At 36.5% G+C, this 27,423-nt stretch overlaps 2 protein-coding genes across 3 annotated transcripts; one reads left to right on the top strand and one right to left on the bottom strand.

The window, feature by feature from the left end:
- Positions 1 to 2,195: 2,195 nt before the first annotated feature.
- On the bottom strand, positions 2,196 to 4,846 carry LOC125499081 (uncharacterized). Of its 2 annotated transcripts, none has more exons than XR_007275749.2 (3): positions 4,555 to 4,846; positions 3,958 to 4,123; positions 2,196 to 2,504 (listed from the first exon to the last, which is right to left on the bottom strand). XR_007275749.2 is itself a non-coding variant. In XM_048647524.2 (3 exons), exons 1-3 carry the CDS (start codon positions 4,717 to 4,719, stop codon positions 2,382 to 2,384), a joined length of 414 nt encoding a protein of 137 aa, XP_048503481.1. In that variant the 5' UTR covers positions 4,720 to 4,846; the 3' UTR covers positions 2,196 to 2,381. The 2 variants fall into 2 exon arrangements, 1 of the variants encoding a protein (XP_048503481.1); XM_048647524.2 differs by having other exon boundaries at positions 3,958 to 4,083.
- Positions 4,847 to 6,579: 1,733 nt separating this feature from the next.
- Positions 6,580 to 13,492, top strand: LOC104908484 (hypothetical protein). The gene is made up of 10 exons (XM_010697602.4): positions 6,580 to 7,150; positions 7,248 to 7,385; positions 8,612 to 8,800; positions 11,463 to 11,600; positions 11,712 to 11,833; positions 11,911 to 12,043; positions 12,119 to 12,248; positions 12,359 to 12,438; positions 12,546 to 12,680; positions 12,911 to 13,492. The coding sequence occupies exons 1-10, from the start codon at positions 6,683 to 6,685 to the stop codon at positions 13,139 to 13,141; spliced, it is 1,764 nt and encodes a 587-aa protein (XP_010695904.2). The 5' UTR covers positions 6,580 to 6,682; the 3' UTR covers positions 13,142 to 13,492.
- The last annotated feature ends 13,931 nt before the right edge of the window (positions 13,493 to 27,423 follow it).

The raw sequence follows: 27,423 nt of genomic DNA, 5'->3' as shown, positions 1-27,423 counted from the left end.
AGAAATCAAGTTTGGATTTTGAAGACTAAGTGAAGATGTTTCTATATTTGGTACTGGAGCAACATTGGAGCAAGAAGACTAAAGCGAGGCTTTTTGTTTCTAGTTCGATTGTAAAGGAACGAGTGAGAATGGTAAGGAACTATGGCAATTTAGAATGAGAATGATCGTTTGTTCCTTTAAAAGGAACAGACGAACTGGCGCTGAACTTATAATGTTAAAGGAACTAATAATTAAGGGGAACTACATTTAGGATGAAGCATTACAACGGTACATTTATATCAGTTGAGTAAATTATGCCTAGAATATAGGTAACCGTTTTACTTAAGGAAAAATCTGATTTTAAGGAAAATCTTTTTATGGAAAAGATTTTATTTTTCGAAAGTTAATAAAAATTCTTATCGATTTTTATGGAAATATTTTAAAGATAATACTTTTGGTTTAAGGATTTTATTTCGGTATTATTCATTAAAATCTTTTTAATTAAATCAGAATTTCGAGTAATGCATAAAGTGGTTGCTAAAATTAAGGAGCAATAACTAAAATCTCTCCCACGTTTAACAGTGATCATGGAGATCATGAAATGATTGAGGAACGTGTTCCTCTGGATAAGGAACATCATGGAAGAATGGTTCAAACCACTAGTACATGTTTTAATCCCACGTTCTACGTTATTACCACTATAAATACTAATGTCTAATAAAGTTTCGTTAAGTGTGTCTGACTAAGTGATTTAGTGAGTTTAACTAAGTAAAGTGTCAGTGCCTTCATTCTCTCATAAAAGCCATTTGTTCTTTGTCTTCTTACTCTAATTCCACTAAGTTTATTTGATCAATTGTATTTTGGTTTTTGGGGTAAGGGGACTTTGAGTGAAGTTTTGTAAGAGAAAAGCTTTGAGTAAGGCAAGTTAAAGTGAGAAAACTTCAAGTGAAGTTGAGAGGAAGAACTGTTAAGGGAACAATTGTTCAGGAACTTGAGTTTAGGAACTCAAGGTGTGGCTCGTGAGTAGAATTAGGTTGTAACAAAGTTGTTTGGCCTAATTAGTGAAAGAGTTGAGTTTAAAATCCCTAGTGGTCGAGGTTGTTTCTTCTTGTTGGACCCAAGAAGTTTTTCCTCGTAAAAATCTCTTGTGTTCCTTTAGCTTATTTATTTGTTTAAGTTTGAAATTCCGCAAAAAGTTACGTTCATTTCTACACATACAATTCACCCCCCCCCCTCTTGTATTGTTCCTAGTGAAATAACAGCTTCAACATGATAAGAGGCTCCATATTAGTATAATGATAGAAAGAAAAGTCAAGAACACGTACCGAGATTTGAGCTTTTATATCAAATGGTTGAGATTCAGCTGCGAAAGCAAGAGCTTATTTACCTACGTGGGAAAGACATTAATGCATTGTTAAAGGAGCATAAAGTTTATGTTACATGACAAAAGGAATACCCTGTTAGAGCTTAGCAGAGCAACTGGACACAAGCGATGTGAAACGAGGAGGAAATGCTTCAAAATTGCTTTGAGAATTAGCAAGTGTATCTTGGGTCAGGGAGTCCAGCAACCCTTTGTTATCCCAGTTCTTTGGTGTGGGAGGATCATATATGGGGTTCCTCACGCTTGATGTGTCAGGTCTACAAATGGATTTGGTTGCAGTCAAGATCTCCTTGGTGCTTGAGAATCATTCAAATATGTAGGTAAAGGATAACTTTACATATATGGAGGAATACAGTCAGACTGAGAAGATATTGCAGAAATAACATCAAGAGTTAGATGTCCACTAGGGATCTTATTTGAAAGCATATCCTGCAAATAAAATATGACAAATTTTGTCTTGAATGGTAAAAGCATTTCCTCAATATAATTTCAATCATATTGAAAAGACATGGTTTCATATTGCACCCCCAATGAGGTAATAAAGTCTTGTACTTCTAAAACTCCTGGAAATCGCATGGCAAACTTCTGCTTTTGCAGATAACCAAAAAAATTCAAAAGTTTTAGACAGAAAAACATTGCAAAAATAAGCAAATTTTTTTATGGCAACAAATCAAGGTCGATCATGAATTCATTTCCTGATGTTTACTAGTACTTCATGATTGAAGTTTTATCACATTAATAGAAACTAAAATAATAATACCTTTTTAATGTGAAATCTCAAGCACTATAATAGAGAAATGGAAAAGATTTCTTCTAAACTGCTAACTGATACTTCTTGATCAAGGGAGGAAACCCAATTAATCAATTGCTTTGGCAAAAGAATATCCGGATCCTTTTTACAGTTTGAACTAAAGGGACTTGCTTTCACATATTCCTGATTCCAATAATGATCACTCACATTTGAAGAACCACTTAGTCCATACAGGACAACCATCTGAGCATCAGAATACACAATGAAACATCATACCTCATCTAAATTATCAGTGTAGCTCGCTAGAACAACAAGGCTACCTCGAGTAGGAAACTCAGATAGACACGACACCTGAGGCCAGACAAAGTGCAGCTTGGAGATGAAGTGCTCTTCCTACAAAAAAGAAAAATAAAGTAATGAAAAATAAATCTGTGTGAAGCAACATTCAAGTTAGTCAGTTTAGCAACTTGCAAAGTAGAAACTAATAATCAATCAACTACATGGCTTGAGTAACTTTTGGTACTTGACTATGCTAATACTCATTCTACTCGAAACTAATAATCAATCAACTACTTGGCTTGAGTAGCCAATTTCATCATTCACATTTCCACAAAAACTAACACCCCCACCTACACACCCACCCCCTACACACACCATTCACGTCGACCTGCACACGCGACACACACACACTCACATTTACCTACACACCCACCCTTCAAACCTCAACATGCACCCCCTTCACATATCTACTATTCACAGCCTCCTGCCAGCCCCTTCCTGCATTGCACAACCCCCCTCTGACATCCCCTTCCACCCCCCTCGTGCATTGCACATCCCCTGTCAACCGCTGCACACACAACCCCCTTCCCAAATTCATCAAATATTATGAACATAGTCACAAATCACACAACATGAACTAATTAGAGCCAAAACATTACATCAAAAAGGATTGAAAAATCATGAATTAGGCAAATAAAGTAGTCAAAGGTCTAATAGAGAAAGCAACTATATCCATGAAAGTCATCAAAACCAACAATTGGTTGCTCTAAAAGAAAGAGTTTAATGAGCACAAGAGATAGCAAAAAGATACTGAAAACATATAAAAGGGTAAAGAATAAAGGCAGAGAAATAAAGAAAAGTCTACAAGGAAAAGGAAGAAAAAGAAGAGAGAGAGAGAGTTATAACGTATTAGCCATAAACCAACCAAAACATAGCGACGCATTCTTCTTTAAGTGTACATGGACTTATATTGGAATAGTAAGAGGTCTAAAACAAAAATTACATCTAAGCATCCTCAATATAATGTAGAAAACGAAGACATAAGTATCACATAGCAATCCTGAAAAATCTGTATATAACCTAGCATAAAGAACCTGAAAAACAGGGGATAGAGTTCTTGTCATATAGTAGATCCACTCAACCTTCAATAAAATGGATGAACTTATAATAGTCCCAAAAGAAATCTTAACTTTGAAGATCCCACAAAATATATTGTTATATGCCTCGATTAATTTAGAGAACTAAATTGCAAGACCAAGTTTTATCATTCGCTAGTCCCTCAAAGTCCATCAGTTATAATCCACCCTAAAAAATATACCCATTTTAACAAGATAACAATTCATAAACAATAAGCTCCAATCCAAAATCACTAAGAACAATATATTTCATATAATAACTGATAATGCTACTAAATATAATATCGCATAAGCAAACCTACTATATTTTCAGCTTCAACTCCAAATACCGATTCTAAATCGAACAAACCACAAATACAACATTCAAACATATCAAGTAAAACAAAGAAGTAAAATCTCAATGCAAAAAAGAAAAAAGAAAAGCAATAAACCTGGTTCATCAGAAGAAAAAGGAACATCTGCATTAATTTGCCTGGAGCTATGGCGTTTTCGTCAACTACATCGAACAAAATCACCTTCTTTTTTCTTGTGGTTCCCATCCAATTCAATTTGCAAACCTAATTTCACCACCAATTTGCAAACCCTGATTTTCGAATCCTAATTTTTTTCGGGAGAGGGGGTTTTCAGATCACCACTTATGAAAGCAAATTACAAACCGACACATGACAATTGCTAAACTGATCTGTACTTCAATTTTCGAAAATTCATTTTCATGCTCTATAATCTACTAATCAGTAGCACAATACCAAGTAGAAAATTAGCAATAAAAGCATAAAATTAATCGCGAAATCAAATTTATAAGAGTCGAAATTAGACAAAAACAAAGTGAAATTTTCTAAATATTTCTCTAGTAATATGTTGAAGAAAATTAGGGCTCGAAAAGCACCTTATTCGTCTAATTTGCAGCCAATTCTGCTTTATGTAGTAAATTTACATGTTCAGCAAAAACCAATCAATTCAATTTTGAGAAACCCTAAATCCGAAATCAAAAGGAAAACATGAGAGAAGAGAGAGAGAGAGAGAGAGACCTGGGAGCATATTGGAGTTGTGGTGGCAAGGACAAAAGGTCGCAAGTTTTGTTGCCGCAATTCTCGAATCAGGTGAAGATGATGAAGACGGTACTTCGAGCCACTAGTTACGAACGAAAAGAATTGAGGAAAAGAGGGAAGAGCGAAACCAGTTGCCTTCACCATTTTGTTGATGAGCGGACAAGAGGGAAGAGGGAACGACAAAGGATTAGGGTAATGAGAGAGGGGACAAGAGGTATGCGTGTTTCATTTGGGCCTGAGTTATTTCGTGGGTTCTCCGTGTTTCATTTTGTGAAAACGCAGGTTTTTTAAGCAGGAAAAATACCTGAAATTTGATGCGGTTCTCTAAATAGGATCAGATTAAAAAAAATCGCATCAGTTTCCAAAATCTTATCTGGTCCACAAAAGGACAGCATCACATTGTCCTCTCAGCTTTCCCTCCCATTTTTTATGTTGATTTTCGGATGCGGTTTTACAAAAACCGAATTTTTTTACTAAGTGACACATAAGGTTTTTTTTCGACTAGTGATAGGGTCGCAATTGAGGGAGAAGGTGCAAGAATGGGTCGAATTTTGGGAGAAATTCGATTGTGGAAATGGATGTTCTTGAAGAACATGAATAACAAGGAGGAGAGAGAAAATGGGTAAAAAAATTTGGCTCCAAAGTTTTTTCCAACGGTAAATCCTTGGTTGGGAAGGTTGAGAAGGTGAAATTTTTTTTTCTGAATTTTTCGATTTTTTTAAATTTTTTTATTTTTTCGATTTCCAGAAATTAATTTCATAATAAAAAATTTTGATTTTCTGATTTTTTTTAAATTATTTTTTCTATTTTCTGAAATTAACTTCATAAGTTTTGGTAAAAAAAAAAATCAAAAGAAAATGATTTTGACATTAAAAAGAAAAGAATGGGGGCTCCACAAACAAAAATGGGTGGCTCACATCCATTTGTCCTCATGGTCATATTTCAAATATGACCATCTTAGAAACAACGAATAGTATCTCGTATATTTTATTTTTTTAAAAAAATTGGTAAGAAGAATTTCTCTGGCCTGCATTCGCACAGGGCCCCCAACCAGAGGTCCATTAGAAGCCAGACACCCCCAACCCTCCTTCCCTCTTAAACCCCAAGCAAAATTTGGCTCCAAATTTTTTTCAAAAGGTAGATCCTTGGTTGGGAAGGTTTCAAAGGTGAATTTTATTTTTTTGAACTTTTCTATTTTTCTAAATTTTTTTATTTTTTCGATTTCTAGAAATTAATTTCATAAAAAAAATCTGATTTTCTGATTTTTTTTTCGTCTTTCATTTTCTGAAATCAATTTCATAAGTTTTGGTATATAAACAAGATCAAAAGAAAATGATTATGACATTAAAACGAAAAGGCAAAAGAAAAAGAATGAGGCTCCACAAATAAAAATTGATGGTTCATATTCATTTGTCCTCGTGATTATATTTCAAAAAAAGATCATCTTAGAAATATTCAATACATTTTATTTTTTTATAAACATTGATAAGAAAAATTCTTCTAAACCTACTCTAAACTTTGCTAGAAAAAACGAGAGAAAGCTCACTACGTGAACCAATCCCATTTCTATATAGTATCTCGTATAAGAGATGAGGAGTTAGCTCATGTGGTAGAGCACTCCCCTCTGATCTCTAAGGTCAATAGTTCGATCCTTACCCCCCAGCATAATGTTGGGATATTTCCTTAGCATGCTTTGCATGCTTTACCAGCACAAAGCTATAACCTTGGTAGGAGTTAGCCTTTGGGCTGACTTAATTTCCCAATAAAAAAAATATTATCTAGTATATAGACGCAATATTAATGTGAATCATCAAGGATATACTTCCCTATAAATGTACTTGTACCCATGCATGTGACTATGTAAGTTAGAATTGCACGTCACTCCCACCACACCCACACCTACACCTAATCATCCAATTGCAATTCCCTCCCATTCATCACATCACATCTTGCCGTGTTTGCCTGCACGACCCAAGGTCAAACATTTAAAACAAGTCAAACCCCTTTATAAAATCTTTCCCCACTTTTCCCCTTCAATTTCTCCTTCTCCTACATCTCTATCTTTTGTCTCTCTCTCTCATCTCTCTTTCTCCCATCTCTAACAACAATGGAGGACTCAAACCACCTTCTCGAACTCGACGAAATCTCCGCCAATGGCGTCAGCACCAACCACGGCTGGCAAAAGGTTACTTACGCCAAGCGCCGAAAGAACCAGCAAAAGAACCAGCAGCAAAAGCCAAGCACCACCGTCACCACCGACAAAGAGGGCAACGTTTTCCGCGCGATCGAGCAGCAGTCCGAAGATCGCCATCGTCGAATTGTTGAGGCGCAGAGGAAATCTGCTGCTTTCGATGATGACGATAATACTGCTAAGAACAGATCGAAGAAGCGCGATGATTCCGATGATAGTGAATTTGACGATAATGAGAGAGAAAATATTGACGTCAATGCTAAAGATGATGTTGTTGAGAAGAAAAAGAAGAAGAAGGCTGATAAAAAACCTAAGGTGTCTGTTTCTGAAGCTGCTGCCAAGATCGATGCCGCCGATTTGGCTGCATTCCTAGTAGATATATCGGTGAGTGTTTTTTTTTTTTTTTTACCTTGTAATTCTGGTTGGATTTAATTGAATGTGATTTGTGATCCGGTGAATTTGTTGATCTTTTGTGTGTTAGGGTACGTATGAATCACAGGAAGATATACAATTGATGCGATTTGCAGATTTCTTCGCCCGGGCTTTTTCCGGGGTGAGTTCTGCCCAGTTTCCGTGGGTAAAGACGTTCAGAGAATCTCCAGTTGCGAAACTTGCTGAGGTGAGTTTTCTTTGTGCTTGGATCTCAATTCTCAACTAGTAACTACGATGTTAAGTATAATTGATGCAATTAGTTTTTTAGCAGTTCGAAACTATTTATGATTGATTACATCTGGTATATTTTGGGATTAATATGCAGAATTGCTTAATGTTGTTTATCATGTACGGACTACAATAGCTAGGAAAGGAACTTTATTTATTTACCCCCTTACAGAAAAATAAAAAATTGTCTTTTTTTTTTTGGTGGGTGTGTATGTGGTGGGGGGGGGGGGGGGGGGGGTTTACAACTGTAGTATTGTTGTTTGATTTTTGCATCTCTTAGCATGTTCCAATTTTATTACTTTGTGGATAATATATATGGAGCTTTTGTTGATTATTGAAATGCTGTAATGAAATTTTGGAATAACTTCTGGTTGTTTAGATGTCTTTGACTTACAAAGATGAAAGATGTGTTCTTGACTAAGTTCACTCCTATTTTAGTGGGTGAAAAGCTCTAGGAATTGGATCTGTCTATCAAAAGTCTTCAGCTTTTGTCTACGTGTATTCTTTTGTTGTCTCTTCCCTGTATGTCTCGCTTTCTTGTATGTTGAGGACAGGGCGGTTGCATCTACTTTCGGAAAACCAAGTTTTTCTTCAAAAAACATATATGATTGACTAGATGTCGCGCTCGCTTGTGTACTTTTGTATCTCGTTTTAAAATATGATCTATATATATGAATATTCTGTTACAAGGTTGAATATTGCATGATATTTCATGTTAGATTTATGAATGTCGACATATCCTTGCGTGGATAGGTTTAATCCTTAGATCTTTTGTTGCTAGTGTCGTTGTTGTAACATTTTCTATGAGTGATCAGGGACAGGTGGTATAGACATACTAATATTTCTCCTTTGTTTAATTACTAGCTTCAGGTAAAAAAAAATTATTTTATTGCAGCATACAAAGCTTTATGAATGGTTGAGTCTGTTTTGCTTGAGTTCTGTTGCATTTTTACCTGGAAGTTGCTCTTAAAACTTGTTTTCCTTAATAACTGGTTACAGTTGCTCACAGCTTACGACAAACCCCGTTTCAGGGGCCTTGTAATCTTGCCTTTGTTTTTTTTTTCATTATTAGCTTGTCAAATTAAAACTTCCTTCATGTTCCACTTTCTTAATTACGTAGCTATTTTTTTATGCTAAGCTTGTCTATTCATGATGTTTAAGTGTCGTACATGTTTCTTTGAACAGATTCCGATCTCCCATATTCCAGATGCTGTTTATAGGACATCAGTTGACTGGATCAACAAGCGTTCAGTGGCAGCCCTTAGTTCACTTGTAATATTGTTACTAGATACTATCCTTGCAGATTTAAACAACCAACATCCTAATGCGAAGAACGCTAAAAAGGCAAGTCAGCAGCCATCATCAAAATCTCAGGTAATTATGTGCTGAAGTGCTCATTATTCAGTATATATATTGAGAGGACTCCACATTCCATTTTGTTTCTAATATTTGATATGCTTTTCTTCTCCTTGGTTCATGGTCACTCCACGTGTTATGTATGGAGCTTCTTTTCTCTATTATAATTTCAGATCAATGGATGATCTCTTGCTTTTTTCCATTTTCTACACCTTAGCTACGAAGTGATGGCAACAATTCATATGTAGATTTTCAGCGGGTTAATGAAATTTTGTAAATTCCTTGTAGAAAAATAAGTAGATAATGATATCTGGAAATGTCCATTGAAAAACGTTCCTTTCAACAACTCAGTCCAGATGATGATGATTGAGCTGCTCTGTTTAAGTATCTTTCTCGGGCCAAAATTTGTTTTATCTAATATGTTTGTTGAAAGTCATTGATATATTCAGGTCTTTAATGGCAGTAAAAATTTGAACTGTAGTTGTAGATTGAAACATGTTATGCAAAGAATGCACAGTGACATCCTATTAAGGCCCGCCAGTGACATTTTGTTTGATGCTTGGAAAGTACATTAGATGCTGATCCATGGTTGATTTTCATCGCACCCACAGTTCCTCTTTTTCTTCATAATATTTGATTACCATCTGATATTGTTTTACGTAATATTGAGTGGTATGGAAATTTATGAAGAAAAAAGTATGTTTGGAGATGGAGTTTCATTATCATGGATATCAAACATAGGTCATTACATATCAGTTTTTTGTTACTGCCTACAGCCTACCAAACTGGCTGTCACTGTTCGTAGTCCTAGGCCTCCTAGCAGTGGAGCTAACCTTATTTTGTATGCCACTTGTACTTTAAGATTTCCTTAGCTTCTTGCTCTTATATGCTTAGTTTGAAAATGCGCACCCAAGGAACGCCTAGGCGCTAGGTGAGTGGAGGAGCAAGCTAAAACACATCCGCTAAGCCGGACAAAGTGCGATAAGATAGGTGCATCAAGGCGCACGCCTTATGCCACCTTTTCTGAGGCGCAAGGCTTACCACTTGGATCACCTTTTGTCAAGAAGCGAGAGAAAGAGGAGATGTGAGTTTAAAACATGAAAAAGAACCACAAAATTTTCAAATATAACTCTTACTCAGTCTTTAAGACATAAATTCAAGCAAAATTCCTCAATTAATTGTATGAAATTACTTCAATTTAACCCCAGATTAAAAATCCTAATTTCAGAAGTTATATGTCATCATGGAGCACTCATCTTCTGTATAGTTGGGATAGCCTATAGGTTAGTGCATTTCTCCCAGTACTTTCAGGGTGAATCTAGCTATCTGCTGCATATTGTTGATATGAGAATTTAAAGCATCCGAACGCCTTTGTTGACTTCCCCTTAGTGAGATTTTCTCAGCTCTTGTCTTCCATTTGTTAGCTGGTGATATCTATTACACTCTACTCTATAATGGCTGCTCCTGTTTCACGCAAGAATCTGAATATGTCGAAGGTGATCCAAAATAGTCTTTAGAAAGATAATGATGTGTATTAGGGTAGCTGGGTAAAAATAAAAAAGGCAGTTCTTGAAACAAACTTATTTCCATACAAGTAGGGCTTTTATGTTTTAACTGTTATGTCGCACTACCTCTTTCTATAACAAATAGGGTGCCAAGATGACATGAATTGAGTAGGTATGCACTGTGAAGGCCTCATGAAGGTTGTATGGTTGCCTTCCCATGTTAGTATATAGCGCAACTTGGTTTTATTTTTAGGAGTGGGAGAACCACTTAATGGGTTAATATATTGTTGCCTTAACTTGAAGAAATTTGGGCCACCTGTTAAGTCTAATGTTACCCACTTTATTTTAGCCTGATTTCTGAGACACAAAATTTTAGTGCAATTTGTCTTGTCACTTGCTACTTTACCTCACTCCCACCAGACCCTATGGAGAAGTGATTCCATCCAAAATACTTTATCCTTTTGTTTCTTTAACAGTCTGTAAGACATACTTTTGATCGTTAAATCTTCTAATTACACATCAATATTATGAGTTGATATTAAAAAAACCCGTTAAAACCAATCTAACAAGATATCTCTTAGAAAAGCTTTTCAATATATATTAGTGTCAAAATATGGTCCGAATTTATGATCAAATCAGGAAAGTATTTTAGGACGGAGTCATTTCTCCATGGATCACTATATCATTTTTAGGTGTTCGATATATCCTAGACTGACTCTTGGTGTAATTAGTGAAGACGAAGAAAACTGAGTGATGTCGAGTGGTCGTCTGAGCAAAGAGAAGGTTGAGTATAAGTGAAGGTGCTTCTAGTCAATCTAAACCTTGTCACAATTAAGGGAGTCCGAGTGAGGGTACATAGTTCCCGTATTTTTAAAGAATAATTTAGGTAAAGTACACATAGATGTAGTCACCTCCTGAGTCCTGTCTGTGCTTGAGAGGGGAGGGGGGGTATCATGGATTGAGGTCGGTCCCCGGCCATGGGATGTGAGGGGAACACCAACTATGGTACTGTTCTGTGTTCACTGCCTAGTGCCTGGCGCATAGGACTAATACATTGTGAAAAGTATAAAATCATCCTCTTTATGTAGAAGATCCTATATAGTTTCCTCCTTCCAATTCATGAAATATAAGTTTTCATTGTGCTGTTTTCTAAAGGATTTTGCAATATATGGCAGGTTGCTGTATTTGTGGTTTTGGCCATGGTTTTGAGGCGTAAACCAGACGTGCTTGTGAGTTTGTTGCCTACGTTAAGGGAGAATTCTAAGTATCAAGGACAAGAGAAGATTTCAGTCAATATATGGATGATATCCCAGGTAGTCTTTGCAGAACTGCGACCAGATTATTAGAAGGATCTTGACTTTATGTGATTTATTTCACTTATAAGATTCAGTTTTTCACGCTGATCAAGTGAACTTTCTGTATAGGCCTGTCAAGGAGATTTGGCTGTGGGCTTGTTTTCTTGGGCCCATAACCTCTTGCCAATGCTCAACAGCAAATCCACAAACAATCCACTTTGTAGAGATCTGATTTTGCAGTCAATTGAAAGGTTTGAAGTAATCTGAAGTCTTTTCTCTGCCATATCTTTTGGTTTGACGTCTAGTAAAGAAATTTGCTTTATTACAGAATATTAGCAGCCCCGAAGGCTCGCTCTATTTTGGTTAATGGAGCTGTCAGGAAAGGAGAGCGTCTAATCCCTCCAGCTCAGTTGGAGATCCTGATGCGGGCGACTTTCCCTGTTTCTTCTGCGAGGATAAAGGTATGTGATTCATAGGCATCATTATACATGTTCCCATATTAATGTACCTAATATTGGAATGGGACTTTTTAACAGGCAACCGAGAGATTTGAGGCTGTATATCAGATCCTGAAGGAAGTTGCTCTTGCTGGCGTACCTGGAAGCAAAGCAATGAAACAAATTTCACAGCAGATATTTGAATTTGCAATTCTGGCAGCTGGAGAAGGTAATTGCTGTCCTGCAACACCTTCACCTTCTTACATAGACTGGATTTCTAAGACATTACAATTTTTAAGAGAACTTATGAGTCTTTTTTTGTGTATGCTGATTCTGCAGACAAGCCTGAGCTGGCTAGAGAAGCCATTGACACTGTAATTTGGTGCTTGGCTCAAAACAGTGACATCTATAAGCAATGGGTAAATTGATGCTACCAATGCTAAAGAGAATTCATTTTTTGACAAGTGTATATTAGCATTTTGTCCTCTGGTACACTTGATGCAGAATGCCTTGATCATCTTTGCAGGACAAAGTGTACCTGGATAATCTGGAGGCAAGTGCTGCCGTTTTGAAAAAGCTTTCTGAGCAGAGGAGAGAACAGCATATCAATCAGTCATCTCTTGAGGTCGTGAAGCAGACTATGAAAAGTTTTCAGTTGAAGGTAGCTTCCTCCATCCTCACAACTCACGATACTTTGTTTTCTCTAATTTGAGCCTTGAGCTGTAATTAACTGGTAGAAGGAGAAAACGGTTGAAATTTGCTTCTCTTAATGGTGCTCGAACCAAAGCATGCCAGCAATTTTAATTTATTTATTTATGAAATTTGTTATTTTTGTGTTGGGAAGCATAACATCATATGTTCATTAACTTTGAATTTCTGCTTTACTTGTAGAATGAAAAAGCATTGGCTGGAGAGAGTTCTGGACAAGGAGCTGTCCTCAAGGATGCTGACAAGTACTGCAAAGTGATTTTGGGAAGATTATCACGTAGCCATGGCTGTTTGAAAGCCATGGTTTTCATTGCTGTTGCAATGGGTGTAGGTGCTGCTGTTATGTCTTCTAATGGAGAGTCACTTGATTGGAAGAGGGTGTCTGTGATGCTTAGCTCCTTCCAAACTTTGTAAATTAAGAACGTTCAGTTGGCAGCGCTGCCACTTCTGTGTTCATTTGGTTCGAATTATACTTGAGAGGATGCAGCATCAGCAAAAATAACCATCTAAATAGATCCCCGGATACATGGAGTTAGGATGGAAAGGATGCCACAAGGCTTACGGCTACTTCATAGTTTGAACTCGGTCCATTAAATTTTTGACCGATCTGATTTTCCGTTTATTTATTTTAGTTCTTTTTGGGACTTCCTGTTAACTGATAGATACTTTTATATGTGACACACATGCCTGTATTAGTAGTTTGTTGCAAATTTGTATGCTTTTGTATCGGGATATCTTATCTGATGCACTTTCTTTCTACATTTACTTTCTGTCTATTTCCCTCCCTTGTCTTTGTTTCAATGCTTCAGATACATCGGTATTGCAAGAAGCACAAATTATGGAATATACTTTCTCCGTTTGGGATAGTTATATCATTTTATGTTTTCACTCTTGTTGGTGTATAGTTTCAAACATATATATTATTAATTATTATTAAACAAAAAGTATAAGAAGTTGATAATTAAAAAAATATACATCAAGTAACAAGATCCCTAATGATTATGTTTATTTTAAAATATAAATCATAAAATATTATTTTTGCTACGAGAAAGATGCATGGAAGAAGTATGTTTAATGAGCAAAACATCCGTTGAGAGTTTTTGCTGTCTCGTCAATCAAAGTTTAAGATTTGAATGGTTTACACTATTCAAATGGTGCCACTATTTTTAAACAAAGGAAGTATGTTTGAATAAAGTATAAAACTAATCAATCAATGGGATGGAACTACAAGTGAAACAATTTTAGGAACATAAGAAGTAAGTGAAGTAATTTAAGAGATGAAGGAAGTACTTCCTTTGCTTTAAATATATTGTAACATTTGCCTTATTAAGAAACTTAAAGAGAGAAAGTAGGGACCACAATTAATAAAGAAATTTCAATATCATTAGATAACTCACTTACTTAATCAAACTACTAAGGTGTGCGTTCTCTTCACCTTAATAAATTAAGTTTTAGGTCCAATAAGTTCAGTTCAGATAAGTTTCAATCAGGGCCAATCAGGACAATAAGTTTCAATCACATTTAATAAGGTCCAATAAGTTTCAATCATGTGCAATAAGTTCCAATCAGGTTTAATAAGGTCTAATAAGTTCCAATCAGATGCAATAAGTTCTAATTATGTCTGATCAGGTCCAATAAATTTCAATAAGGTCCAAATAATCAATGACCAATAAACATTTGTATTATTGTCCATTATATTATTATTCATATCACTATTAGTTGATTATACTATTATCCATATCACTCATCAATTTTTTTGCCTATTAAGGTCTAATAAGTTTCAATCAGGTCCAATAAGGTGTAATAAGTTTCAATCAAGTCCAATAAGTTCCAATCTGGTCAATAAGTTTCAATCAGGTCCAACAAGTTCCAATAAAGTTCAATCAGGTCCATTAAGTTGAATCGGATCCAATCAGGTCTAATAAGTTCAGTTCAGGTCCAATAAGTTCAGATCAGATAAGTTCAGGGTTATTCCGGTGAAGAGAACGCACCCTAATTCAACATCAAGATGTTACCTCACCACTCCAAGGAAGCCACCGACTTCACCCACTAGGCCATTACGACACTACCTAACCACATCAACAACTACGGTAATTATCGCCACCTTCGTCCACCACTACCGACCACTACCGACCACTACCGATTATGTGTGATAATTGTGGCATAGTTGGACATTGGGCACAAGAGTGTCGGAGTTCTCTCGAACAAGTTAATGCTTTTCAAGCATATCGGCCGAACAACCTATACTCCAACACATACAATCCAGGATTGAGAAATCATCCTAACTTGTCTTACAAGAGTACTAATGTCCTGAATCCTCCTGCACCACAACCACAAGCACAACAATTGAACCAGCGGTACTACCAACAACCTTCCCAACACCCTCCTGGTTTCTCTAGACCACCTTTCAATCCATCTCAACAAGCACCTCCTGCCGATCCAATGATGGTTGAGATGAGAAACATGATGCTACAAATGCAAAAGGATCAACAAGCTGACAAGGCACAAATTGAGTCCATTCTAGCTCACAATAAGATGCTAGAGAATCAGTTGGCACAATTGGCTACTTCGAACTCTACTCGCCAACAAGGTGCTCTTCCAGCACAACCTGTTCAGCCTACAGATTCGGCAAATGCCATCACTCTCCGAAGTGGTTCTCACTACAATGGACCACCCATGCCTATTGATGATACTCTGAGTGTGGAAAATGATAAGGAACAGGTCTCAGCTGAAGCTAAAAATGACAAGGAGAACTCTAAGCGCGCCACTGAACATGAAGAGACCAATGAAGCCGAAAAGTCTGCTATTGAGATTCCTCCTATCAAACTTCCTTTCCCCAATCGTCACCTTAAGAGTAAGCTGGACAAGCAATTTGGTAAGTTTTTGGAAGTCGTCAAGAATCTTCAGGTAACAGTTCCTTTCACGGAATTAATTACTCAAGTGCCTGCTTATGCAAAATTTATGAAAGATATCTTGACTAGGAAAAGGGCTTTTTATGACGTGGAGACGGTTGCTTTTACTGAAGAATGTAGTGCCCTTTTACAAAATAAATCTCCACCAAAATTAAAAGATCCTGGTAGTTTCTCTGTACCTTGTCACATTGGTAGTTTGTTCATTGATAAAGCTTTATGTAATTTGGGGGCTAGTGTGAGTGTTATGCCATTGTCTGTTTCCTCAAAATTGAATATGGGAAGTTTGAAAGTTACCAATATTACTCTACAAATGGCTGACCGTTCTGTTAAATACCCCCTAGGTATTTTAGAGGATGTGCCTGTTAGAGTAGGTAAATTTTTTATTCCCGTGGACTTTGTTGTACTTGATATGGAGGAAGATAGGCAAATTCCAATAATTTTGGGTAGGCCATTCCTTCATACTGCAGGTGCCGTCATTGATGTAAAAATGGTAAGCTTACACTATCTGTTGGAGATGATGAGGTCACTTTTAATCTAAGCACTGCTTTGAAAAGTCCTATGCTAGAGGAAAAGTGTTGGAGTATTGATGTGGTTGATGTAATTTGCCATGATAACATGCTCCAAGCTCTCTATAGAGACCCCTTGGAGGCGGTACTTTGTCTTGAGTCTTCCACAGGTGATGGCAGTATATGGAGCAATGAAGTAGATGCTATTGAGAAGATGCTAGCAAGTGAAGAATTTGACCTTGATGGATGCAAACAGGTAAAGAGGTTCGATCGATCTGTGTGTAATGTAGAGGTAAACGGTCGTGCGGGACCTGCATAAACCAGCGCTATTCGGGAGGCAACCCGAATCTCTAACTCTTCCTTTTTCTTTTATTCCTAACTTTCAAAAAAAAAAAAAAAAAAAAAAAAAGAAAGAAAGAAAAGAACACAAATATTTGTGTTTTTGAATTCACTTGAATTCGTTTCTTAATTTTTAGTTTAGTTAGTTTCTTTTAGATTTTTTTGAATTCACTTGAATTCAATCTTCCATTTTTCTTTTTAGACTAACCATGCTAACAAGTGTTGTCTAGTGGTTTTGGTGTGCTAATTTTGACCCTAGGTGAAAGCACGAGCTCAAACATGCGCCCGCGGGATTTACATGCTTTACATTGACAATTATTGCTCACCCGCAGGAATTCGAATCCCCTCTCACACCACCTTCTGCCAGCCTGCGGGGTCAAAACCCGCGCCCGCACCACAAAACCTCTCCCCACATCACCATTCTTTTGTCCGCCCGCGGGATTTCGATCTATCCTACCCCCCATCCGACCAAAACCTAAACATAAAAAAAAAAAACACACACGAATCCCTACCCTCAAACCCTCTCCCCACCCCTCTCGGCCCCACTCCTCTCGACCGCCGGGCGCAACGACCCTCCCGACCCGCCGGCGACGAGCCACCCTCGACCCCTCGACATCCCCACCACCATCTCCCCCTTTTTTTCGATTCACATAAGCTTCAAACCCTACACTTTCTCATTGAATTGGGGTTTTTTCTTGGATGTGCTTTGCCATTTCAATTGGGACACTTGGACACATACTTGGATTTCCTCAATCAAGTCCCCTCCATCACTCAATCTTATACTTCACATGGTACTCGTGTTGACGTTCTCCTTGCCGTCGACACTACTCCTGAGCCATCCTCGATGGACGAAGCTCCCGTTGCGTGAGCTTTCCTTTTTCCCTTTCCTTACTTTCTACACAGTGGGACACTGTGCTGTATTTAGCTTGGGGGAGGGATATTCTATCCTTTATTGCTTTCTAGCGTAGTTTTTATTGCTTTGTAGTTGTTACACGCTTTTGCCTGTTCATTAGGAATAGGATTTTACGTGTAACAAAAAAAATGTACTGCTTTCTTAGTTGCATCATAGTTGCATTTTAGATAGCTCATTTCATTATAGTTTTCATCTATGGGACTATTGTTGGCACACCTTCGAGAATTTTGTGGATATCTCTACTACAGCTCTACATCTTTGTTGTACAGTGGTTTCATGATTCTTCATAGCATAATTGTGATACGATTAATTGGCTGTGGTAAGACTGTTTGATCTCTCTGGCTGGCTTTAACTTTACTGTGCGGACAAAATTGACCCATGTGAGCTTCTGTGGCTAATAAACTGACGAATCTGTGTCAGTTATGTTCTTTCATGAGTGATTAGTTCCTCAGTCGATGTATTGATCTTGATTTTGACCTAGTACTCCTTGATACTTGATTGTGTACACTATTTGATATGATTGAGGCGTTCATTTCATGATTTTAGCTCCAAAGTTCTACTTGTTTACATATTTCCCGTCTCTAGCCCCGCTGAGCTTTCTTGACCTTTGCTTGCTACTTTCACCCATATTACAACCCTTAACCTCATTTGATTATTGTCCCAAGCCTAGCTTGGGGGAGCAAGTGTTAGTTTTGGTCATACTGTATTACATGGATGTAGTTAATGCATGGTTTTGTTGAAGGAAAGTGTTATTAATGAGCTTTATCATCGAATTCAAATGTGGTGCAAAGTGATTTTGGCAATATGAAAAAGAATGAAGAAAAAGAAATGAAAGAACAAAGAAAGTGAACATATTTTGAAAGAGAAGTGAAAAGATTATATATGGGTTACTATGCATGAAAGATATTGTGGTGATATTGTAATGATGGTGTTATATGAAGTTGTGATGAATGCCTTGTTAGGCCGTTTTACATTCATATTTGCTCCCCTTCTTGGCTTTTCCACCACATTTCCCAAAGAGAACGTATTGTGTCGGACTCGTCCGACCATAATCTTTGGTCGGACGACTTTCAGGTGGTTCCAATTATTTTTCAGTTAGTCTTAATTTTTTTTTCAGTTAGTCTTAATTTTTTTTTCAGGTAGTCTTCATTTTTTTTCAGGTAGTCTTCATTTTGTTTTCAGTTAGTCTTCTTTTTTTTTCAGTTGGTTTTTGTACTTCAGTTAGACTTACATTGGATTTCAGTTGGTCTTTATTCTTTTTCAGGTAGTCTTCATTTTTTTTCAGGTAGTCTTCAGTTTTTTTTTTTCAGGTAGTCTTCATTTTGTTTTCAGTTAGTCTTCTTTTTTTTTTCAGTTGGTTTTTGTACTTCAGTTAGACTTACTTTGGGTTTCAGTTGGTCTTTATTCTTTTTCAGGTAGTCTTCATTTTTTTCAGGTAGTCTTCATTCTTTTTCAGGTAGTCTTCATTTTTTTTCAGGTAGTCCAACTGAAAAAAAAACAAAGTCCAACTGAAACAAAACAAAGTCCAACTGAAAGAAACACAAAGTCCAACTGAAAGGAAACAAAGTCCAACTGAAAGAAAACAAAGTCCAACTGAAAGAAAACAAAGTCCAACTAAAAGAAAACAAAGTCCAACTGAAAGAAAACAAAGTCCAACTGAAACAAAACAAAGTCCAACTGAAAAACAAAACACTAACCTCTGCTTTCTCTCACTTTCTCCTTCTTCTTTATTCCTCTTAGCTTGATTCTCTCACCACGGCATCGCTCAAGGTACAGCTGCACCGCTCATTCCACCTGCTGCGAACCATCCCCAGCGTTAACTGTGTAAGTCACACTCATTATATCTAACCGCGCGAGTTTTTTTCCCCTTTTACTGCTACTTTGATAGAGTTGACAATATAAACACTCAATTGATAGCACGTATTGATGGAAATAAAAAAACTTCAGTGCCTAATTAGTTTGATATAGTCTCCTAATTTCTAAAGATTTCAATCCCCTACTTAAACTGTACATATAGGCTATAGCATACATTTCATGGATTCAAAATTCATGAAAATCCAGAGAAGAAGATGTATTGCAGTTCAAGAATCGACAAATTGTAGAAGTTGAAGAAGGAGAAAAAAAGAAGAAGAAAGAAACGACAAATTGGGATTATAAAAGGAGATTATGAAATTATTGCAGCTCAAGAATCGAAAATGGGTGGATTATATGAAAATCCAGAGAAGAAGAAGAAGAAAGAGGAGAGAGAATGTGACCTAAAAAGTGAAGCAGAGAGAAGATGTATTGGGCTCAGCCCGTCTGACAGTAAATAATACGTCAGACGGTCTGACCCAATACTTTCACTTTCCCAAAATATGATCCATACCCTTAACCCTAGCCTCATTTCAACCCTTGAAAGTCCTCTTGATCTTTGTGTGTTACATTTTTCGTGTTGAAAGTGAGTCAAAAGGTCAAAGTTAAAGAGTATTGCTTCTTCTGAGTTGATATATATAGGTTGAGATCGTTGAGTGTCATTGATTTTCGCCCTAAACACAAGAGAGTATTAGTTCACATACCTATAGTGAGGTCTGTCAAGTGTTGTTAAGTCCAGCTTGGGGGAAAGGGTCTGTGGTAAGATTGTTGAGTTGATTGGTCACATGACGTGCTATGCGGCTTTGTTTCATTGATACTCGATGCTTGGTTCATGTAGGATTGATATCTCCCGTGTTTTGGATTGTGTGCTTGACCCTGTTTTAGTCCCATATTGTAGGTTATCATTTTCTTCCCGTGTCTATTGTTTGATTGCTTGAGGACAAGCAACAGTTTAGCTTGGGGAGTTTGATGAGTCATATTAATATAGGCATTTCATGATGCATTTAGGTTGCATTTTAGGATCATTTAGTTGCATTCTTAGTCCATAATTGCATATAGTTACTTAAGTTGAGAAGATATTACTCTTGTGTGTGTTTTCGGTGTTTTTGATAGTTTTCAGGTATTGAGAACACAATTGGAGTATTATTGGACAAGCTTAAGCATGAGAAGCATCTAGGAGGAGCTAAGTCAAATGAGGAGTCCAAGGGCATCTTCGAGTCGGATTGCAACTCAAACATAGCGGAAACATATTAAAAGAAGTATGGAAATTGAGTCATGTGCACTCTTTTGATCATAACTCATTATCCAGAGATCGGAATTCAGTGATTCTAGTGGAGTTGGAAACTAGACTTGAAGATCTTTCCAACGGTATATTACACTCCCCGATACGACTTCTAGTTTGGGAGATATGGTCTTTGCAAGTTGACGCTGTTTTGCAGCCCGAAAACCCGCGGCCGCGGGTTATTCCGGGTTTCCTAGTCGAATAAGGCTTTATCTTTTGACGAATTAGACTCTATTTTTCTAGTTGTTTTAGGAAATAGAAAGGTATAAAGACTCAAGGGAATATTATTATTTCCTACATTATTTTCTATTTTGTTTTTTTTCCATAATTAATTCATTAAGGATTAGAACTCTTTTTTCTCTAATTATGGAAGAACCCTAGTTTTGCTTTTTACCCAATTACATTGAATTTTCAATAGAAGCTTTGATTTTTGCAAGATTGGTTCTACAATTGGTATTATTTCTCTTCTCTTCTTATTCCTATTCAATCCTTTATTATTAATTCATGTTTGCTTATTTAATTTATGAATATGTTTTCCCCAATTATGATTGAGTAGTTTATTTCTAGGGTTTAGGGGATCCATGATCAATTAGGAAGGGATGTTTATTAAAGTATTGATTTTTATTATGCATGTTGATTCCTATTGAATGTTTTTATGTCTATTCAATCCAATTTGGCCAGATTTGATTGTTATAGTGTTGCAATATTAGGTTATGCGCCGAGAGGTATAAACTTGATATTAAGGCTAGTTTCAATAGGTAGAGTTGGTATTAAAAATTGCGAGAGCCTGTTAATACCGTTCTATGTTGATTTAGACTTGAGAGAGCGAATCAATCTATTTAATGCATTATTAATTGTTGATTTTTGTGTTTCATCCCGAAATATTGATCATTGGTGAACCTATGCCCTAGACTTTTTATTTTGATAATTCTTGATATAGTTATAGTCTAGTTTAGTATAATTACTCACAAACACTCGTTTCTATACTCTAGATTTGACTGACAATTAGGAAAAGAACACTGTTTCTCTGTGGATTCGACCCTACTTCCCTGACTACTATTTGTTAGAGGACTTTAGGATTACTTTTGAAAAGGTGATACGACTTTAGCCTGTCAGCGAACAGTTGATGTGATGGTCAACGAAGAGGGGGAGGGGGAGAGGGAAGGATGCTGTCGGGGAGGAAGGGAGGTCGGCGGTGGAAGGGAGGGGGATGCGGCGGTGGAGGGGGAGGGGTGGGGCTGGGGTGGGGGTTGGGCCTGGGGTTGAGGGGTGTTGGGCTGGGTTAGGGTTAGGGTTTGGGGTAAGGGTTAGATTAGGGTTAGGATTAAGGTTAGATTAGAATTAGGGTTTAGGGTTAATAATGGCAAAATTGTAAATAAAACTAACGGCGACTTAACGTCCGTTAGAAAATGGGTATATGGTGCACATTTTTGAAAAGTCAGGGGTATATGGTGCACATTTTTGAAAAGTCAGGGGTATATGGTGAATATTTGAAACATTGAGTGTATATGGTGAATTTTTTTATTTATCGGGGGTATTTGGTGAAATAACCGAAAACCAAATTCATCGATATTTCCCAAATATATAATCCCAGAAGAAAGGATGTATGAGACTTTGTTTTTCAGCATTAAAAGAGAATAAATATTAAGAAGATCCAAACAATATGTAGATATACAAGGATTTATTTGAAGTATACAAAACCAAATTCACCAATTTTTTTTTGTCATTTTAAGCTATGTGTTATTTATTGTGATATTTTCCTAAAAGAAAAGATGTCACTTATTAAAAGACGAAGGAAGTATGAAATTTGTTGTGGAAAACCACCTTTATCTTATCATGTTTAATTTTTTTTTTTTTGTCTGAAGCCACCCCTTGTCAGATTCCTCCTATCAACCAAGAATGCCCTACATTGACCTCAGTGTACAAGGCACATGAGCTAACTAAAAACCTGTTTTCTTCCTTCTTCTCCTCCACTTCCCCCCATTCATACCCCCAATTTCCATTCATGTTGTGAGGATAATGCTATCAATTCGAAGGTTGTTAAAAGGATTTTGATGCAGAAGAAAGCTCTCAGCTTTCTCGGGTGAGGAAGAAGCGAAACAGATCAAGCAAAACTCCAAAGTAAGAAAAAAAATTTTAGTTAGGTCATCGGCCTTGTACAATTAGGGTAATGCCAAAATTCTTTATCAATTGAAAAAAATCTGAAAAAGGGTTGGCTTCAAACAAAAAAAAGGGTTGATAAAAGATGGTTTGAACCCATGTTTTTTAAAAGATGGGTTTCCATGAAAAGTTCCATATAAAAGGTAATTTTGACAAATTTTTACCGTATTATAAGGTAAGAAAAAAAGATATACAATAGAGTTATATAATAGAAATACTCCGACTATGACTTTTTTTGCTTTTTATAATCCGTATAATGAGTTATTCTGAATAACTCAACTATAACATATGTTCTAAAAATAATTCGATGACCTGAAAAAACATGTTGTAAAAGTAAAAACTAGTTTTTAAGGCTTGGATATGCCCTAAATAATTATAATTTACATTTATTAATATTTTGTAAAGGTAAATAAATGAAGTGTCACAATCTTATAGGTCAAATACTATATTATTTCTCTTGATATCCTCGCTCTCCTCCTTCCCCTCTTCTTGCCAAGCAACTCCTATATTGTTTCCCAAGTGTCCAACCATCCACCTCTAGCGGCTCCCTTGCCCAACCAACCACCTCCAACAGCCTCCCTTGCCCAACTATACACATCATTTGCCTCAAGTTCCCTACTCTTTTTTTTTTCGCAACCCCTTGAATGTCAAAGAGTTCGACGACTTCATGATGTTGTTCAGAGTGTTCAGTCACTAATGCTCTCCTCTATCCCTCCCTCCCTAAATATTTTGGCCAAATGTGCCACTTGCTCAAAACTAATCTACAGAGAAGATAAAAAGATATTGCAGGAATACCTTAGCAGCTACCATTCTAATAATAAATGGAAATCTTTGTGCACTTTTCATTCATCCTCTTGGTCATTTCCCAATATTTTCCTAATAAATATTTTAGGCATATTCTTATTTCCTACACGGTTTGAGCGCGAATTTGATTATCTCATTTTAAAGGATTAGTTTTGTAATCCTTTTTGAAGAATAAGTCGCCAACAAATCTATAAAGGAATACTCATGAACCTAATTGGATATTTGAGAAACTATAGGCACAGGGACATATCCGATGTAGATTTTCCCATCATGAATTTAAAATTGGTCAATGAACCAAAATTAATTTTGGGAGTGAGGTTATGAATATGATCAAGAATCAAATTCGCCCATTGTTGACATCTGGTAAATACGATGCATGGTCTAGTTTTATTTGACTAAATAAGCCAAATAATATGTTCATGCATTTTAAAAATTAGGACGATGATATGTTTCATCATTGGTTACTAGATTGGGGAGACACAATTATGTGCCTATAAATATTGACAAACATTATATTTAGAATTATAGTGTTCCACCTTTTTCATTTCCAATTTTTGATTATTTCTCAATGGTCCCAACTTTAGGATATGTTTTACAAAAAGGGTCTCAGTTCACTATTAATTTTTTTAATTTTTTTTAACTTAACCTCGACAATGACAAAACTCACACTAGTCGAGTCATTGGACCTAACTGAAACGCAATAATGGTGGAACCCTAACAAAAACGCATCGGTGAAAAGAGAAGGGGGGATCGAGGGAACTGGCAGTGAAGATGGAGAGAAGAACAGAGAGAGAGCGGTGATAGCAAGGGGAGGGGAGGAGGACGGGTTTTAGAGAAGGGAGGTAGAGAAAAGGAGGATAGTGGAGGTATGAAGGAGAGAGAGTGACACGAGGGGAGAGAAAATGTGGTGGTTAAAAGTGGTGGTTCTAGTTCGGATGGGGTGGCTAGAACGATGGGGATGGTTTTAACTATTGTAGCAGGTCATTAACCTGTTGTGACTGTTATTGTAAAACATATCCTAAAAATGGGACCACTGAGAAATGATAGAAAATTATGACTGAAATTGGCACAATCCCTATAACAAATATATCCTAACTATTACAAATTTACTATATTTGGTCATTCTAACAATATTTTAAAATTATCAAACATTATATAACTACTACTATACTTCCTTTGTTTTTCACTTATACTATATTGACTTTTGCACTATTTATATTCTTTATTTTGATATCTTGTGTTAATCATACGCAATAGAAAAGCTTATCATCCGTAGTTATGTAGGAAGGTAGGGTATGCACATGCGTACCACAAAAGCTGCCTCATGTAGTAGTCTGTCACAAGCACCTTGTGCAATATTTGGGAGCTTTGACTAAAGAAGCTAGTTGTTTGCACCTAGTACTTCAAAAATTTATACTTCCTTCATTTTTGTCTGGTCGTTCTACTTTGGCCTTTACACTATTTACATAATCCATTTTAGCCTTATCTTCTTACTCATATATAAAAGCATATACCTTAATTTTAGATGAAGTTGGATTAGTTTCAATATATATCTTCACAATGTATCCTTTTCACAATTTTTATTAATTAAGAATTAAAGACAAGCAAAGTTACGCATCGACAAAGTATGCAAGTCAAAGTGGAACAATTAAATAAATATAGAGAAAACAATTATATATTTTAGAAGCAAAAAAACCTCAAAATATACTTTAGATTTGGTAATATATCATATGGTAGGTACATAATCATTTCTCTACAAATATCATCGAAAGTTTAGGAACTTCTCTCTCTAACGTGAGTGCTTCTCACACAATTGATTTATCTTGGACCTGATCATTACCCCGGTGGTTTGCATCGCGCCTAATAAATATTCTTCAGATCTTGCGTTCAACAACTACCAGGTGGCACATTGCATGCTCCTATCTGGCGAAATATATCTTCTTTGTCCCCCTAATTCCCATATCTTTCCCTAAGCAAAGAAATTCACCCCCATTTATATTTCCTTGCCATACCAAATTTCTATATATTCAACCCCCTATTTGACCCACTATACCACTCAATTGTCCTAGTTTCTTTCCAACACTCAATGATGACTCATACCAGCTATAAAAATGCAATATTAATCCTCCTCACACTCTAGCAACAGTCACCAACAACATATACACCCTATACTCAATCGAATTGATATCTTAGTGCAAGCCTCATTAAACCCGACCAATTTCTATATAGTAAGTAGAGTCACTTTGCGATTGGGTTTTTTTTCCAATATGGCACCACGCACCATAAGCATGGTCTTCAACATCATCAACAACCATCAGATTACTCGAGCATCTATTTGGATCCATAGGACGGGAAATTATAACATTTTGGAATGCTAAGATTAGCATGATCGAGATGTTATTCCACTCTAATACACAACATCAATTGATTGTAAGATAATATGTTTTGTCCAAGTTCTGCCAATCAAATTCCTACAACCATTATCTTGACCCATAATGGACGGTATGCATCCTCACCCACACGGGCTTGCCGACACTATCGAGGATACCGATGCCAGACTTATGATTGAGCCACACCTTCGAGCATGGCTGGTGATCGACCTTTATGCAACCCCTGATACTTGGATGTTTTTGCCTCTTGATGAAGACGCGGTGGTGTGGGTGTTATTAGGTATGAAGAGGTGTATAGTTTTTCTAAGGAATGTGGGAGTGTTGGACATCACACTAAATGTTAACCCTTTTCCGCTTATGATGCCCATGGTATCATTTAATGAAGATTACATGCTTTTGAGGATAGTGGGATGACCGTACAACACGGGCCTGGAGATGTTCAACTATATACCAACATCATCTACGGGTTACATGATCGTATCATCTTCCACAATTCTTAGCTTGATCTCATGTTGAAATGAGGAGGATAAAAACTATAGCAGTAGAAGAAAGCTTAAAACAATAGAAAATAACTCACTGGATACTTTTTTTCATTTTAATATATTTTTCATACATAAAGAACTGAACAACCTTTAAATAGGATACAAATACTACTAATAACATGTCCACTACTTAACCCAGTACTTGCTATCCCACTAAATAGACTATTATACTTATTAGTCCACTAACTAATTATTAGCAACTAATCCTAACTATTAGGAAAACTATTTGACTAGTTTTGGAGCATAATCCAACACACCCCCTTGCTCCAAAATTTCAAAGAACCGACATTCTGTCACAATTTTGCTTATTCGTAATTCTTCCCGTATGATGGACTTTCAATATTTTTTTCTTAATTTTCATGGAGCACTTCTCTCCGTTAACATATAAGCACTTCTCTTCCTAATGTAATGCACTTCTCATTACCATCTTCAAATTTGTTGATGCACTTCTCATCAACCTTTAATGAATGAATGGAGCACTTCTCCCCAAAAACTCTCTTCGATGTAGTCTTGCAAATTTGACCACATTCACTACTAAAATTCCAGAAACCGTGTCTGCATTGACTACGGACTTCCACCATTATCAGATTGTCAATTATATGATTTTCTTGTGAAGGTTGCCTCATCACCCGAAACACTTACTTCCTCTTTTTTATAGTAACCAAAAATAATTTCGTGGGCTAAAAGGGAACCCATCCACACATCTAAGCAAAACCATTACTTGCCATGGTTAAACACATAAAACACTCATAAATTTTCTCCTACTGTTTTTTTTTTAAATTTTTTTTTTTAACACTCTTTTTCTCCCCTTCTTTTCTTCTTCTTTTTCTTCATTTCTCTCTACTTTTTTTTTTTGGATCTAACCTGATGCTCTTGATACATGTTGAAATGAGGAGGATAAAAACTATAGCAGTAGAAGAAAGCTTAAAACAATAGAAAATAACAGACTGGACACTTTTTTCATTTTAATATACTTTTCATACATAAATAACTAAAC

This window comes from Beta vulgaris, chromosome 6, assembly GCF_026745355.1.
Source record: "Beta vulgaris subsp. vulgaris cultivar EL10 chromosome 6, EL10.2, whole genome shotgun sequence".
Lineage (NCBI taxonomy): Eukaryota > Viridiplantae > Streptophyta > Magnoliopsida > Caryophyllales > Amaranthaceae > Beta > Beta vulgaris.
The sequence above is the reverse complement of the archived record's forward strand: the minus strand, read 5'-3'. Positions and strand labels throughout refer to the sequence as shown.

What these genes read in the sequence shown, in the direction of transcription:
- LOC125499081 (XM_048647524.2), bottom strand. Translation starts at nt 4,719, where the DNA reads ATGGTGAAGGCAACTGGTTTCGCTCTTCCCTCTTTTCCTCAATTCTTT. An exon ending in CAACTCCAATATGCTCCCAG is followed by an intron (nt 4,084 to 4,554) that starts GTCTCTCTCTCT and finishes TGGTGAAATTAG; the next exon opens with GTTTGCAAATTGAATTGGAT. An exon ending in TTTTTCTTCTGATGAACCAG is followed by an intron (nt 2,505 to 3,957) that starts GTTTATTGCTTT and finishes TCTTTTTTGTAG; the next exon opens with GAAGAGCACTTCATCTCCAA.
- LOC104908484 (XM_010697602.4), top strand. Translation starts at nt 6,683, where the DNA reads ATGGAGGACTCAAACCACCTTCTCGAACTCGACGAAATCTCCGCCAAT. An exon ending in TTTCTTCTGCGAGGATAAAG is followed by an intron (nt 12,044 to 12,118) that starts GTATGTGATTCA and finishes ACTTTTTAACAG; the next exon opens with GCAACCGAGAGATTTGAGGC. An exon ending in TGAAAAGTTTTCAGTTGAAG is followed by an intron (nt 12,681 to 12,910) that starts GTAGCTTCCTCC and finishes CTTTACTTGTAG; the next exon opens with AATGAAAAAGCATTGGCTGG.